Source organism: Mobula hypostoma, chromosome 6 (assembly GCF_963921235.1).
Source record: "Mobula hypostoma chromosome 6, sMobHyp1.1, whole genome shotgun sequence".
Taxonomy (NCBI): Eukaryota; Metazoa; Chordata; class Chondrichthyes; order Myliobatiformes; family Myliobatidae; genus Mobula; species Mobula hypostoma.
The window spans coordinates 87,007,434-87,022,296 of record NC_086102.1 but is presented as its reverse complement, the minus strand read 5'-3'; the positions used below and the strand labels follow the sequence as shown (position 1 = coordinate 87,022,296).

Genomic DNA, 14,863 nt, shown 5'->3' with positions numbered 1-14,863 from the left:
AATTTCCCCCAGGATTAATAAAGTATGCCTATGACAATGACTATGAAAAGAAAGATATGGCTCGAAATATGGAAGAAAACAGAAAATGCTGTTGGGCAATAACTGCGAAGGGAGAAAATGAGTGAAAGTTTCAGATTAGTGACATCCCTTACAAAATACAACAAAAGGTCTTGGATTCTAAATCCACGGGGACTTCCGGTAGCGCTCATGGAGTGAAGTCGCGTTCTTGACTCACTCCATTACCTCTGAGTTTTTCTTCTTATGATCAGCTATATTTTAATTAACCATTAAGGCATCAACTTTTACAATGCTTTGAAACAAATTGGGCTCTTCGATAATCGGATGTTTTTAAGGTCTGCTATGTCTAAGAATGGAAAAAACGGGAAGGACGGCAAACCTCCGGGTAGACCGAAAGGTACCGATTTCCCTCCGACTGAACCACCGGTGACTTTGAAAGCTATATCGGAGCTAATTCGTGAGGAAATTTCAACTAGTTTCCAGAAAATTGCCGATTCAATCGAGAAGATACAAATATCTATTACGGAACATCAGTCGGCTATATCTGATCTTCAAAAATCCACGCAACAAAGTGAGCTCAAGATGGAGAAAATCGAAGAAACAATTAATGTAATGAAGAAGAAACTCGACTTTCTGACCTTTAAAAACTCTGACTTAGAATCCAGAATGCGACGGCAGAATCTTCGAATGATTGGGGTGCGTGAAGCTGTTGAATCTGATAACCCTATGAAGTATTTTTCTCAACTTTTAAAAGATGCATTTCCTACTGTATTTCCTGACCAACCACCGTTATTGGATCGTGTTCACAGAGTTCCATCATACTCACCTAAGTCAGATAACCTTGACATGTCATTTTACGTTTTCATTACTTTCAAGACAAGGAGAAACTGTTTCGTTTCGTTCGATCTAAAGGTTACATTGATTTTCTGGATCTTAAGTTCCGATTCGTGGAGGATTTCAGTAAACCAATCCAGGATCAACGGGTTCGTTACAGATCTGTGATGTCGGAACTCTACAAGATGGATTTAAAACCAGCGCTGCTTTACCCTGCACATCTAAGGATTCGTACGTTGGATGGAGCCCTCCGTTTTTATGAATCTCCATCGGATGCCCAGAGTTATCTGGATCAATTTTCACCTTCAACATCTTAATTGTAATTTTTAACTATCTCCGTTGATCGGAGGTTGTGAATTTGTCAGTCTTAATTTTTTTTTGCCCTATATGGGCAGAAAAGTTTATTTTTGATTATTTAATATGGTTGCTAAACTTTCTTTTTAACTACGTCATTTCTTTCTTTTTCCCAGGGGATCCTGGGTGGTTATTTCCTCACCGTCATTTTACCTATTTCCTTTGTGGCCTTAAATTTTGTAGTTTTTAAATCTATTTTGTTTTGTAGGTTTTCATAACTAGTTTATGTTAATAATCTCATTTTTTTTGTTTTGTTTACTCATGGGTCTGGGGTTTGTTGCGGTTTTTTTTATATTTTCTGGCTTTTACTCTGTTATATTATGTGTTTGTTTTAATTGAGTTTTTTTTTAATTCTTTTACTGTTTTATAATTAGCTGATCTTTTTTATATTTACACTTTTTTTAGGGAGCGTATCCCGGAAGTCATGGGGGTAGTTTTAGTGCTTGCTTCTTTCGGGCTGGTCTGCGTTAGATTTAGCCTTGGGGTCATGGGGTTGGGGGTGGTGGGAGGGGCTTCACATTTTAGTTTCCTTCTTCTTGGGCTATGTACATTATTGAAGTATTGGTTGCGTTCTTCTTCCCGGTATCTCTTGTATGTTCTGTTCCCTTTCCGGGTTCGTGGGTTGAGCCTATCGTCAATCCTCCTTGTTGCGGGTTGACTTTAGGGTTTATGGAGTCTTTTATTAATTTTGTCTCCTGGAATACTAATGGTCTTAATCATCTTATTAAAAGGAAAGAAGTTTTTAAAGTGTTCCAGAGACTTAAAGCACAAATTTTATTTTTACAAGAGACCCATGTGCGGAGGGGGGACAGACTACGTTTTTTTAAATTCTGGAAGGAACAACAGTTTCATTCGAACTCCAATCCTAAGGTTCGAGGCGTCTCTATTTTTATAGACTCCTCAGTTACTTTTATACAACATGATATTATTTTTGATCCGAATGGTAGATTTCTATTGGTTAGTGGTCTACTATTTAATAAAAAGGTAGTTTTGATTAATGTTTATGCTCCTAATATGGACTGTCCGGAATTTTATAAATCATTATTCAATCAGTTCCCAAATTTGAATGAGTTTTCATTGATCTGGGGCGGAGATCTTAATACCTGTTTGTCTCCAGCTTTGGACCGTTCGGCTCCTCTACAGACCTTACCTAATAAATCTACAACTTTGATTAATTCATTCCTTCCTGATTCTGGGTCGACAGACATTTGGCGTTTTTTGCATCCTCAGGAAAAAGATTTTTCTTTTTTTTTCACATGTTCACCATTCCTATTCAAGAATTGATTATTTCTTTATTGATTCTCCTCTTATTTCTTCAGTGATTAAATGTGATTATGACTCTATAACCATTTCAGATCATGCTCCACTTAAGCTTTCTATTAAAATTCTGGCCAATATACAAAATAATAGACAATGGCGTTTTAATTCGCTGTTGCTTCAGGACTTGGACTTTGTTAACTTTATGAATGAACAGATTGATCTTTTTTTTACAATTAACTATACAGAGGATATTTCTGTGAACATTCTTTGGGATACTTTTAAAGTTTATATTCGTGGTCAGATTATCTCGTATTCTGCTGCTTTGAGGAAGAAGCTGAAGCAGAAGGAGTTGGTAATTGTGGACAAGATTAAGGAAATTGATAAGAAATATGTTATAGCTCCTTCTGAGGAGTTATATAAACAAAGAACTGAACTTCAAATGGAACACAGTTTATTACTTTCGTCCTCGATTGTAAACCAATTAAAGAAAACAAGAAGTGAAATTTTATGTACACAGTGACAAAATTCGCAAACTGTTGGCTAATCAACTGAAGTCTAATTATGCTAAATCTCAAATTAATCAGATTTATAACCAAAATGACCGACTGATACTTGATCATGTGGGGATTAATCAAACCTTCTGTGATTTTTATTCTTCCTTATATCAATCAGAGTCTCCTCGAGATTCTAAATATATGAATGATTTTTTAGATAATCTAGACTTCCCTGAGATTTCACAGGATATGTCTTCTATGTTAGATACTCCCATTACCACGGATGAGATTAAGAATGTTATTTTCTCTATGAATTTGGGGAAAGCTCCTGGCCCTGATGGGTTTACAGTAGAATTTTATAAATGTTTCGCACCTTCATTAATCCCTTGGTTCTGTAGGGTTTTTGAGGCTTCATTAAAACTTGGTAAACTTCCTGAATCTTTCAACAGAGCGTCAATCTCTCTAATATTAAAGAAGGATAAAGATCCTGCTCAATGTGCATCTTATAGACCAATATCTTTATTAAATGTTGATTCTAAAGTTTTTTCTAAGTTATTAGCAAATAGATTAGAAAAAGTACTTCCTTCTATTATTTTGGAAGACCAAACGGGTTTTATTAAAGGTCATTACTCTTTTTATAATATTCGCACACTGTTAAATATTGTTTATACTCCCTCACAAAATGTTCCTGAGTGTGTTATCTCTTTAGATGCTGAGAAAGCTTTTGATAGAGTAGAATGGCCTTATTTATTTAAGGTGCTTGAAATGTTTAATTTTAGCTCGAAATTTATATCCTGGATTAAACTGTTATATCATTCTCCTGTGGCCTCGGTCCGTACTAACTCTTTAAGTTCACCTTTTTTCCCTCTTTTTCGAGGTACTCGACAAGGTTGTCCTCTTAGTCCTTTATTATTTGATATTGCATTAGAACCTCTTGCAATTGCCATTCGAGAATCTCCAAATATTACTGGGATAACTCGGGGCTTAAAGTCCCATAAAATATCACTCTATGCTGATGACTTACTTTTATATATTTCTAATCCCCAAAAATCCATCCCGGCTGTTTTAGAGCTATTAGCACAATTTGGTCTTTTTTCAGGTTATAAATTAAATCTTAGTAAGAGTGAACTTTTCCCGATTAATAAACAACTTCCCTTATATCATAATTTTCCATTTAAATTGATTAATAATTATTTTTCATATCTTGGGATTAAAATTACTTGTAAATACAAAGATTTATTTAAGATTAACTTTTTACCATTAATTGACCATATTATTCAACTTTCATCTAAATGGTTTCCTTTATATTTAACTTTGATTGGTCGTATTAATGCAGTTAAGATGTTTTTTTTGCCAAAATTTTTATATATATTTCAGGCATTACCAATCTTTGATTCAAAATCTTTTTTTGATAAAGTCGACTCCAAAATTTCTTCATTTATTTGGCAAAATAAAAACCCGAGACTGGGTAAAATACATTTACAGAAAGCTAAGAGAGATGGCGGCTTAGCATTACCTAACTTTAGATTTTATTATTGGGCAATCAATATTCGACATATGAAATTCTGGTTACTGGACCAGGATATACTATCCATTCCTAAATGGGTAGCATTGGAATTACAATCTGTTCAGGGTTATACTCGTGGCTCTATTTTAGGTTCCTCTCTTCCTTTTGATTTGAAACGCCTTAAACAGGTGTCTAACCCGATAGTTAAATATACCTTACGTATTTGATTTCAATTCAGAAAGTTTTTTGATCTTAATCAATTTGGGTTAGCGATTCCTATTTTAGGTAACATATTTTTTCCTCCCTCTTTTACGGATCGTGCTTTTCAAATTTGGAAGACTAAGGGTATTTCACGGTTTTTGGATTTATTTTTAGATGGTTCCCTTACGTCTTTTGAACAATTATCTAATAAATATAATTTATCAAGAATACATTTTTTTTTAGATATCTACAAGTTAGAAATTTCCTACGTACTATACTTTCTTCCTTTCCAATGCTTCCTCCTACATACATTTTAGATACTATAATTAACCTTAATCCATGTCAGAAAGGTGCATCGGCTATGATTTATAATATTATTATGAAACTTAGGAAAGCTCCATTTGATAAGATTAGGGTAGATTGGGAACAGGAATTGGGGTTTATCATTTCCGTGGATGACTGGGGGCAGATTTTACAATTAGTCAATACTTCCTCTATCTGTGCTAAACATTCCCTAATTCAATTTAAAGTTGTTCATAGAGCACATATGTCCAAAGATAAATTAGCTCGCTTTTATTCTCATATTAATCCTTTTTGTGATAGATGTCCGGGGCAGATAGCCTCTTTAACTCATATGTTTTGGTCTTGCCCTACTCTGGAAACTTTTTGGAGAGACATTTTTAATATTATCTCCAAGGTATTGAATATAGATATCTCTCCTCACCCTATTACTGCTATCTTTGGACTACCTAAAATTTCCAGTAATCTTTCTCCTTCAGCCCGTAGAATGATTGCATTTCTTACTTTAATGGCGAAAAGATGTATCTTACAACATTGGAAAGAGCTTAACGCTCCAACTACCTTTCTTTGGTTTTCTCAGACGATATTATGCTTGAATTTGGAGAAAATTAGAAGCAATCTTTATGATTCCTCATTTAAATTTGAACAGACCTGGAGATCTTTTATTCAATATTTTCGTTTAATGTAATATATACCCTTCTTGTTTTTTTTTACTGTTTTTAATGGAGGTCGGGATTGAGGACGTGATTTTAAGTTTTTTAACTCTGTTTGGTTTCAAGTTAGCCCATTACTTTGCTTTGCTTTTAGTTAGTTGCACGGTGGGTTTTTTTTTGGGGATTTTTTTTCCTTTTCTCTATTGATATATATATAAAAATTAGCATACTATTATGTTACCTTGGTACGTTATGTTTAAATTACATTGTTTGTATCTTTTTTTTGTATTAATATCTTCTGTAATTTTATTATATTCTAACAGTGTATTAGTGCCTATATGGCTTACTTTTTTGTATACTTATTTAATAAAAAGATTTAAAAAGAAAGGATTCTAAATCCACACATCTGCCCATCTCATTGACTGCTCCTATGATTATTTTTTTCTGTTTCTGTAATTTGGAAGTCTTGATTTCAAAACTTTGATTATTTTTGAAAAATGTGTAGCCTATCTTCACAAAAATTTGCGAAATGTAAAGTGATTTTTTTTCTGGGAAAATGGTCTTCATGTGCAAAGGGTTCCAATACTTTGATATTTATGGTATCCAAGTAAAAGCACTAAATAATGTACTGGAATTAAGTTTAAATAGAACAGCACCTCTATGTACAACAAAAAAAATTCCTAATTTAACCAATGCTGAGTTATGCACAATAACCATGACGATTAACTAAATATTGTAAAGAGAAAGGAAAATTTTAACAACAAACGGTATTAGGCACTGTATCACTCACCTGTGTTTTTCTTTTTTCTCTTTATGCCTTTCCATATCCCTTCCTCGTTCTTTACTCTCTCGGGCTTTTTCTTCAATTCTGTCTTTTGTTCTTGACTTTTCTTTATGCTTTTTTGTTGCTAGAATCTCTTCATGAATAGGGGGTGGCGGACTTGGAGTACGAGGTCCTTTCTTTTTACCCTGCTGTACTTTTAAAGATTTTCTGGAAAGAAAAATAATACACTACTTACAACAAAGGTACCCACATAATTTAAGTAAGATGTGCCTGTCTTAGCTTCAAACCTAAACACTTCAGTAGGAAAAGTGCCCTTTCAAAGAACAATCTATATATATTTTTTAAAAGTCACTGTGGTGAAAAGCTTATCTTGGACACTTCATAAAAATCAGATTATTTCACAGTGCACTGAAGTTGAACAAGGTCAAATAATAACAATGCAGAATAAAGTGTAACAGCTTTAGAGAAAATGCAATTCAAGAAAACAAAAAAATGCGAGATTATAATGAATTAGATTGTGAGGTCAAGAGTTCAATTTATCTTACCAGAGTATGATAAAGTTAAATTGTCTTATAAAAATGGGATAAAAACTATCCTTGAGCATGGTGGTACATGCTTTCCGGAACAGCCATTTAATGAAGGAATAAAATCCATGCATGCTTAAAACACCACATACAAAACAATGGCTAAAGCAATGATTACAAAATTAAACTAATGTTGAAAAGAAAAAAATCATTTTCTTATTTCTGGATTTCCCTTAGCCAGCTATACAATATGAGACTAAAGCTTATTTGAATTTCAATTTGTAGAAGTAAATTATTCGTTCCTTGTATTTGGCCATTTTTAATATTTTCTTGTTTTGTTTGCCCTTGCAAAAGAATTACCAAATTGTTTTCTGGATTGAATTCCATTTGTCATGTTTATGCCCATCAAATCATTCCATTGCTATCTTTCTGAGCATGAATTACTCTGCCAGATTTGTTATCATCAATAAACCTTTTAATCTTGGCTCTAGCACTTGTCAAGATCCTTAATACACAAAGTGAAAAGAAGTTCATTTCTAAACCCTGCAAAATTCCATTGCACATCAAATCATTAAAACTGTTGTTTTCACTCAATTATTTTCTGACATGTCATTTGTTACTCCTACATGCTTTTACTTTCCTGATTAATCAGCCATGCGGGACTTCTACTGAAGTCCATGCTTACCCTCATTGATTCTCCTTGCTACTCAACAAACTCAAGTGAGATGTGACTTAACAAATACATGCTGACTCTAACTGATTAACTGAACCTTTCTAAATAATGATTTTTGTTATCCAACAGAATATTTCCAATAACTTGCAGACCACCAATATCAGGGTCACAGGCCTGTAATTATTAGTTCTATCTCTTTTCTTTTAAACAGCAGCATTATATTAGCCTTGTGGCGACCCACTTTCTGACACCCACGAACCGGCTCACGAAACAGCGTGCGCAGGCAGAGGGCCGGCAGCAAAAAGGGCGGGAACGGGAAGGCTATAAAGCGGGCCGCGAAGTTGGAATAAACCTCTTTCATCGCAACTCTAACTCACCGACTCCGCGTGGTTATTCTAGCGCTGTGTGTAGCACATCGCTACAATTGGTGACCCTGACGGCCCAAACGATATTTGGACCAGAGATGACCGACGCTGCATCTGTTCACGCAGTTTCGTTAGAACTGCCAAGCTTCTGGACGCTGCGACCTCATTTATGGTTCGAACAAGCAGAAGCACAATTCCACATTTGGCAGATAACCTCGGAGTCCACTCGCTACTACTACGTGCTGAGCTCCCTCAACCAGGAGACTGCTGCACAAGTTGAGGAGTTTATACAGTCGCCCCCGGAGGACGGCAAATACACAGCATTCAAAACCCTGCTCATAAGGAGTTTCGGACTCTCACGGCGCGAACGAGCACGCCGCTTAATGCACCTGGATGGTTTGGGAGACAGGCCGCCGTCAGCATTAATGAACGAGATGCTGACCCTGGCTGAAGGACACAAACCCTGCCTCATGTTTGAGCAGGCGTTCCTAGAGCAACTGCCCGAGGACATATGCCTGCTGCTGTCCGACGCAGATTTCAGCAAACCCCAGGAGGTGGCGGCCCGAGCAGATGTGCTGTGGAATGCCAGGAAAGAGAGAGGGGCATCCGTCGCACAGATCACCAAGCCGCGTGCCCAACGACAGACCAGACCGGGCCCGGCAGCAGAGCCTACAAAACCCGGCGACGGGAGTGAGGAGCCCAACGAACAATGGTGTTTCTACCACCAGCGGTGGGGCACGGAGGCCCGCCGCTGCAGACCGCCCTGCAAATTCCCGGGAAACGCCAAGGCCCAGCCGCTGCCAATCGCTACGGCGGCTGGCCATCAGGACAGCCTCCTGTACGTCTGGGACAAGCAGTCGGGACGCCGCTTTTTGGTCGACACCGGAGCGGAGATCAGCGTCTTACCTCCAACGAGTTACGACACCCGCAACAGAGAACCGGGACCCACCCTGAGGGCCGCTAATGGCAGCACAATACGAACCTACGGCACCTGCACGGTGCGGCTACAGTTCAGCTCCAGCCGGTTCACGTGGGACTTCACACTGGCCGCTGTGGCCCAACCACTGCTGGGGGCAGATTTTCTACGAGCCCACAGCCTGCTGGTCGACTTGCAAGGGAAGCGATTAGTCCACGCCAAGACTTTTCAAACGTTCTCCCTGGGTGAAGCACAGTTGCCAGCCCCACACCTGGACTCCATCACGCTGTCCGACGATGAATTCACCAGGGTCCTGGCGGATTTCCCATCAGTACTGACACCGCATTTCACGGCAGCCATGCCCAGACACGGAGTACAGCACCACATCCCGACCCAGGGACCACCCCTCCACGCCCGTGCTCGAAGGCTTCCCCCGGACAAGCTCCGACTGGCGAAGGAGGAGTTCAAGAAGATGGAGGAATTAGGGATCATACGACGGTCCGACAGCCCATGGGCCTCCCCCCTTCACATGGTGCCCAAGGCAACGGGGGGCTGGAGACCATGCGGTGACTACCGCAGACTGAACGAGGCTACAACGCCAGACCGCTACCCTGTGCCGCACATTCAAGACTTCGCAGCAAACCTACACGGCGCAAGGATCTTTTCCAAGGTAGACCTCGTCCGGGGATACCATCAAATCCCTGTACATCCGGACGACATCCCCAAAACAGCACTTATCACCCCGTTCGGACTTTTCGAATTCCTCCGAATGCCGTTTGGTCTAAAGAACGCCGCGCAGACTTTCCAGCGGCTAATGGACGCGGTGGGACGTGACCTGGACTTTGCATTCATCTGTTTGGACAACATCCTCATAGCCAGCAGTAGTCGGCAAAAGCATCTGTCCCACCTCCGCCAGCTCTACTCCCGCCTGAGTGAATTCGGCCTTACAATCAATCCAGCCAAATGCCAGTTCGGACTCGACACCATCGACTTCCTGGGCCACAGGATTACTAAAGACGGGGCAACCCCGCTGCCCGCCAAGGTAGACGCGGTCCGCCACTTCCCCCGACCCAACACAATCAAAGGCTTGCAGGAATTCGTGGGTATGGTGAATTTCTACCACCGTTTCCTCCCCTCAGCAGCCCGAACCATGCGCCCCTTGTTCACTCTAATGTCGGGTAAGGGCAAGGACATTACCTGGAATGAAGAGGCCGCAACCGCTTTCGTTAAAACCAAAGAAGCCTTGGCAAACGCCGCGATGCTAGTGCACCCCAGAACGGACGTTCCTACTGCCCTCACGGTGGACGCATCCAACACAGCAGTCGGTGGAGTGCTGGAACAACTCATCGAGGGTCGCTGGCAACCCCTGGCGTTCTTCAGCAAACACCTATGACCACCCGAACTCAAATACAGTGCTTTCGACCGGGAGCTATTGGCACTATACCTGGCAATCCGGCATTTCAGGTACTTCTTAGAAGGTAGGCCCTTCACCGCGTTCACAGACCACAAACCGCTTACCTTTGCGTTCACTAAGGTGTCCGACCCCTGGTCATCCCGCCAGCAGCGACATCTGTCCTACATCTCCGAGTACACGACGGACATCCGGCATGTCTCTGGAAAGAACAATGTCGTGGCAGACGCACTTCCCAGACCTACCATACAGGCCCTGTCCCAGGGGGTGGACTATGCAGCGCTGGCAGAGGCACAGCAGGCAGACGCTGAGATCCCCAGTTACAGGACTGCAGTCTCCGGTTTGCAGCTCCAAGACCTCCCCGTAGGCCCAGGTGAGAGGACCCTACTATGTGACGTAGCTACTGGCCAACCCCGCCCCGTCGTCCCAGCAGCCTGGCGCCGGCGGGTGTTCGAATCCATTCACAACTTAGCGCACCCCTCCATCAGGACAACTGTCCGGCTGGTCTCCAACAGGTTCGTGTGGCATGGACTTCGTAAACAGGTCAGTGAATGGGCCAAAATGTGTATGCAGTGCCAAACGGCCAAGGTGCAGCGGCACACCAAGGCTCCACTGCAGCGGTTCGAACCCACCCGCCGGAGGTTCGACCACATCCATGTGGATATCGTGGGGCCCCTGCCAGTGTCACGAGGAGCGCGGTACCTCCTAACTATGATAGACCGGTTCACCAGATGGCCAGAGGCAGTCCTGCTCAGCGACACCACCTCCGAATCCTGCGCCCGAGCACTGATCGCAACCTGGGTAGCACGCTTTGGGGTACTGGCCCACATTACCTCCGACAGGGGCGCCCAGTTCACCTCCAGCCTGTGGTCGGCTATGGCCAGACTTTTAGGAACACAGCTACACCACACAACTGCCTACCACCCACAGTCGAACGGACTAGTGGAGCACTTCCACCGTCACCTGAAATCGGCTCTCATGGCCCGCCTGGAGGGGCCTAACTGGGTGGACGAACTTCCCTGGGTCCTGCTCGGAATCCGCACGGCGCCCAAAGAGGATCTACAGACCTCGTCGGCCGAGTTGGTGTACGGCGCGCCCCTGGTCGTCCCAGGAGAGTTCATACCAGCCCCAAGGGGGCAAGAGGAAGAACCCACAGCAGTCCTGGACAGACTACGGGAGAGGCTCGGTAACCTGGCCCCCATACCCACTTCACAGCACGGACAGAGCCCCACCTGCGTACCCAAAGACCTGCAGAACTGTAAGTTTCTTTTTGTACGACGGGGCGGACACCGGGCACCGCTACAGCGGCCCTACGAGGGGCCGTTTAAGGTGATCAAGAACAACGGGTCCATGTTCGTGCTGGACATTGGGGGGAGAGAGGAGGTTTTCACGGTGGACCGACTCAAACCGGCCCATGTGGACTTGGCGCAACCGGTCCAGGCTCAGGCACCGCGGCGCAGGAGCAGACCTCCCAAACAGAGGCCGATCCAGACTGTGGACATTGGGGGAGGTATCGCCGGTTCTGGGGGGGGGGGGGTTATGTGGCGACCCACTTTCTGACACCCACGAACCGGCTCACGAAACAGCGCGCGCAGGCAGAGGGCCGGCAGCAAAAAGGGCGGGAACGGGAAGGCTATAAAGTGGGCCGCGAAGTTGGAATAAACCTCTTTCATCGCAACTCTAACTCACCGACTCCGTGTGGTTATTCTAGCGCTGTGTGTAGCACATCGCTACAGCCTCATATAATGCACAAATTGCTAAACAGGTTAGAAAGCATTTATGGAGGGGAATAAACAGTCGCTGTTTCATGATGAGACCCTGATCAGGACTGCAAATAAGGTGGTGGAAGAGGGGAAGGAGTAATAGGCAGGTGATCGGTGGAACCAAGTGAGGGGGAAAGATGGAAATAGTAAAGACGGAAGAAGGAATCTTATAGGAAAAGACAGTGCGACCATAGAAGAAAGGGAAGGAGGGAGTAACCAGAGGGAGGTGATGGGCAGCTGAGAAGAGAAGCAGTGAGAGAGAAAGCAGATTGTGGATGGAAAAAGAGAGAAAGAGGGAGGGGGAGAAATTACCGGAAGTCAATTAGCCTTCTTGCACTCTTCAATGTTGTAGTCAAAGAGAATTGGAAAATAATAGCTACTTCTTCCCTTGTATCTACTGAATGCCTTGAAATTTATATCTGAGTCTGGATTTATCTAGTTTTTAAGACTGTGCACCTCTACCAAAACTTCTCATTCTTAATGGCAATCTTCCTCTTCGACAAAGGCAGATGCAAATACTAGTTTAACAGGATGTATGCCTTCTGGCTCCATAAGGTTACCATTTTTTGTCCATCTTGAATGGGTGAACAGGATTGAAGAGCCAAATGGCCTATCCCATTCCTATCTCCTATGCTTCTACATAGATACTTCTATTATTTCAGACTTGTTAATTTGCACTTTTCTGAAAGCAGTCTAAATAATCGCTCTCCTTTGTGGGGTTGATAGGAATGGGGTGAGGTGGTGGTGGTATTAAGATAATGAAGTGAACCACAGACTGTTCAAAGGCTACTGACTGATTGTTTGTATTTCAATATAATAGTGCTCCAACTTCAACATTATAATGACCTCTTAAACAAAATGCCTATGATGAAATGACTCCTATAAAAGTCAACCATGCATCCCTTGAATGCCCTACCTAACAACAATTATAATTCTTTCCTTTTGATGCAAGAATATGTAAGAGTATCACAAGGGTTTGTTGAGCACTAAAAAGACAAGATTTCCTGATGACCACCAATTTCAATTTGACTTCCCATTCCTACATATCGGGCCACGGCCTCCTCTACTGTCATGATGAGGCCACTCTCAGGTAGGAGGAGCAACACCTCATACTCTGTCCGTCTAACCTCCAACCTGATGGCATGAACGTTGATTTCTCTAGCTTCCTGTAATTTCTCTCCCTTCCATCTCTTCTCTTTATCCATTCCCCATTCTGACTCTCCTCTCATCCTTTCTCTACACCTGCCCATCACATCCTTCTGGTCCCACGGTCCACTGTACTTTCCTATCAGATTCCCTCTTCAGTCCTTTACTTCTACCACCTATCACCTCCCAGGTTCTTATTTTATCCCCCTACCCACTTACCCATCGTCCCCCTCACCTGATTTCACCTATTACCTGCCCCAACCACTTTATTCTGGCTTCTTCCCCCTTTCCTTCCAGTCCTGATAGAGGGTCTCAGCTCAAAATGTTTACTATTTATTCCTCTCGGACCTGCTGAGTTCCTCCAGCATTTTGCATGTGTTGCTCAAAAGGCTAATTTTATGAGTCTGCTTTGAATGCTGACCTTCTTTTGGTTGGGAGAGCACACCAAATACTCTCTGGATCATACCGTTCATACTTTCTAAACATTAAAAAGAATTACCAAAAATGTTATGTTTGTGGAAATGACAGAGCAGACTCGATGGGCTGAATGGCCTAATTCTGCTCCCATCTCTTATGGTCTATGGTCGAAGGATCACATCCCTAAATTCCAACTTCCTTTTTCCACAGTAAAATTTCCCTCCGGTTTTGCAGAGTCAAAACCTGACAACTGCAAAATTAGTGAAAGTCCCATTAACATAAGAACGTTAATTTTAAACAACTTAAACAAAAAGCTATTGCCATTAGGTTATTCAAAAGTATTATATTTTATTATTGTTCAACAATATGATTAAAACAGCAATTAATCAAGTTTAATTTCAACTAATAATATTTATGAAAGTCTATTAATATAATCAACATTTTAAATCCATCATACAAACCTTTGTTGGTCGCTCATAGGAGATGACAACCTTGATCCTTTTTTCTCCTTCTTACCAGAAGGTAGCTTCGGGCTAGTTTTATGTTTAGACGATTTGCTTGCATTTCTTGGAGATGGGGAGTGTTTATTTCTCACTGGCTCTGGAGATATCTGAGTAGAGAACCATTTTATGTGGTCTGAGACATTAAAATTTATGGCAAAATGAAGTTGTTTGGTGTAATACTTGCTCAACAGCAGTCCCTTTACAAGGAGGTACAACTGATGATGATACCAGGACCACACTAACATACAGAAGGTTATCCATCGTGCAAATTTGGTTTGCCATAGGCATCTCATTGAAACAAATTTCACAGGAAGTCAAACACACAGTTCTCCATATAAACAGTATGATTTTTGCAACCAGTTATAGATATAAATGGCTTCCCCAAGTATATTAAATGCCAAAAACAGGATTTATATTAAAATACATAGTCATGACATTCTTTTGAAGAGAAATGATAATTTTACTCCAACCATGTGCAGTTTATATTGTTACAGATTTTTTTTTCCAGTTATTATCTAATTTCCTTAATAGTTTAGAACTAGAGCAACTTGTGAGTGATGTTCTTTTCCTATTAACAATTATAAGTACAAAAACAAAATGTCTAAAACTTGAAAATATAGCATTTATAGCATATACCAGTTTCCTGTGTACTTGGCCATTTCCAATAATCACTTAAGATTATCGGTGAAAATACTCTGATTTGTGGGCTGGCATCAAAATGAGACAATTATACCAGGAAT

The 14,863-nt window shown here is 41.6% G+C and overlaps 1 protein-coding gene across 1 annotated transcript in view; it reads right to left on the bottom strand.

Annotated features, from left to right (window-relative positions):
- Positions 1-14,863, bottom strand: part of zc3h13 (zinc finger CCCH-type containing 13) — a 134,864-nt gene that overhangs the window by 73,872 nt on the left and 46,129 nt on the right. Inside the window, exons 7-8 of the mRNA XM_063052533.1 lie at positions 14,082-14,230; positions 6,412-6,612 (exon numbers count right to left, since the gene is read on the bottom strand). Coding sequence (XP_062908603.1) covers positions 6,412-6,612; positions 14,082-14,230 — 350 coding nt within the window. The remainder of the gene's footprint in view (positions 1-6,411; positions 6,613-14,081; positions 14,231-14,863) is intronic.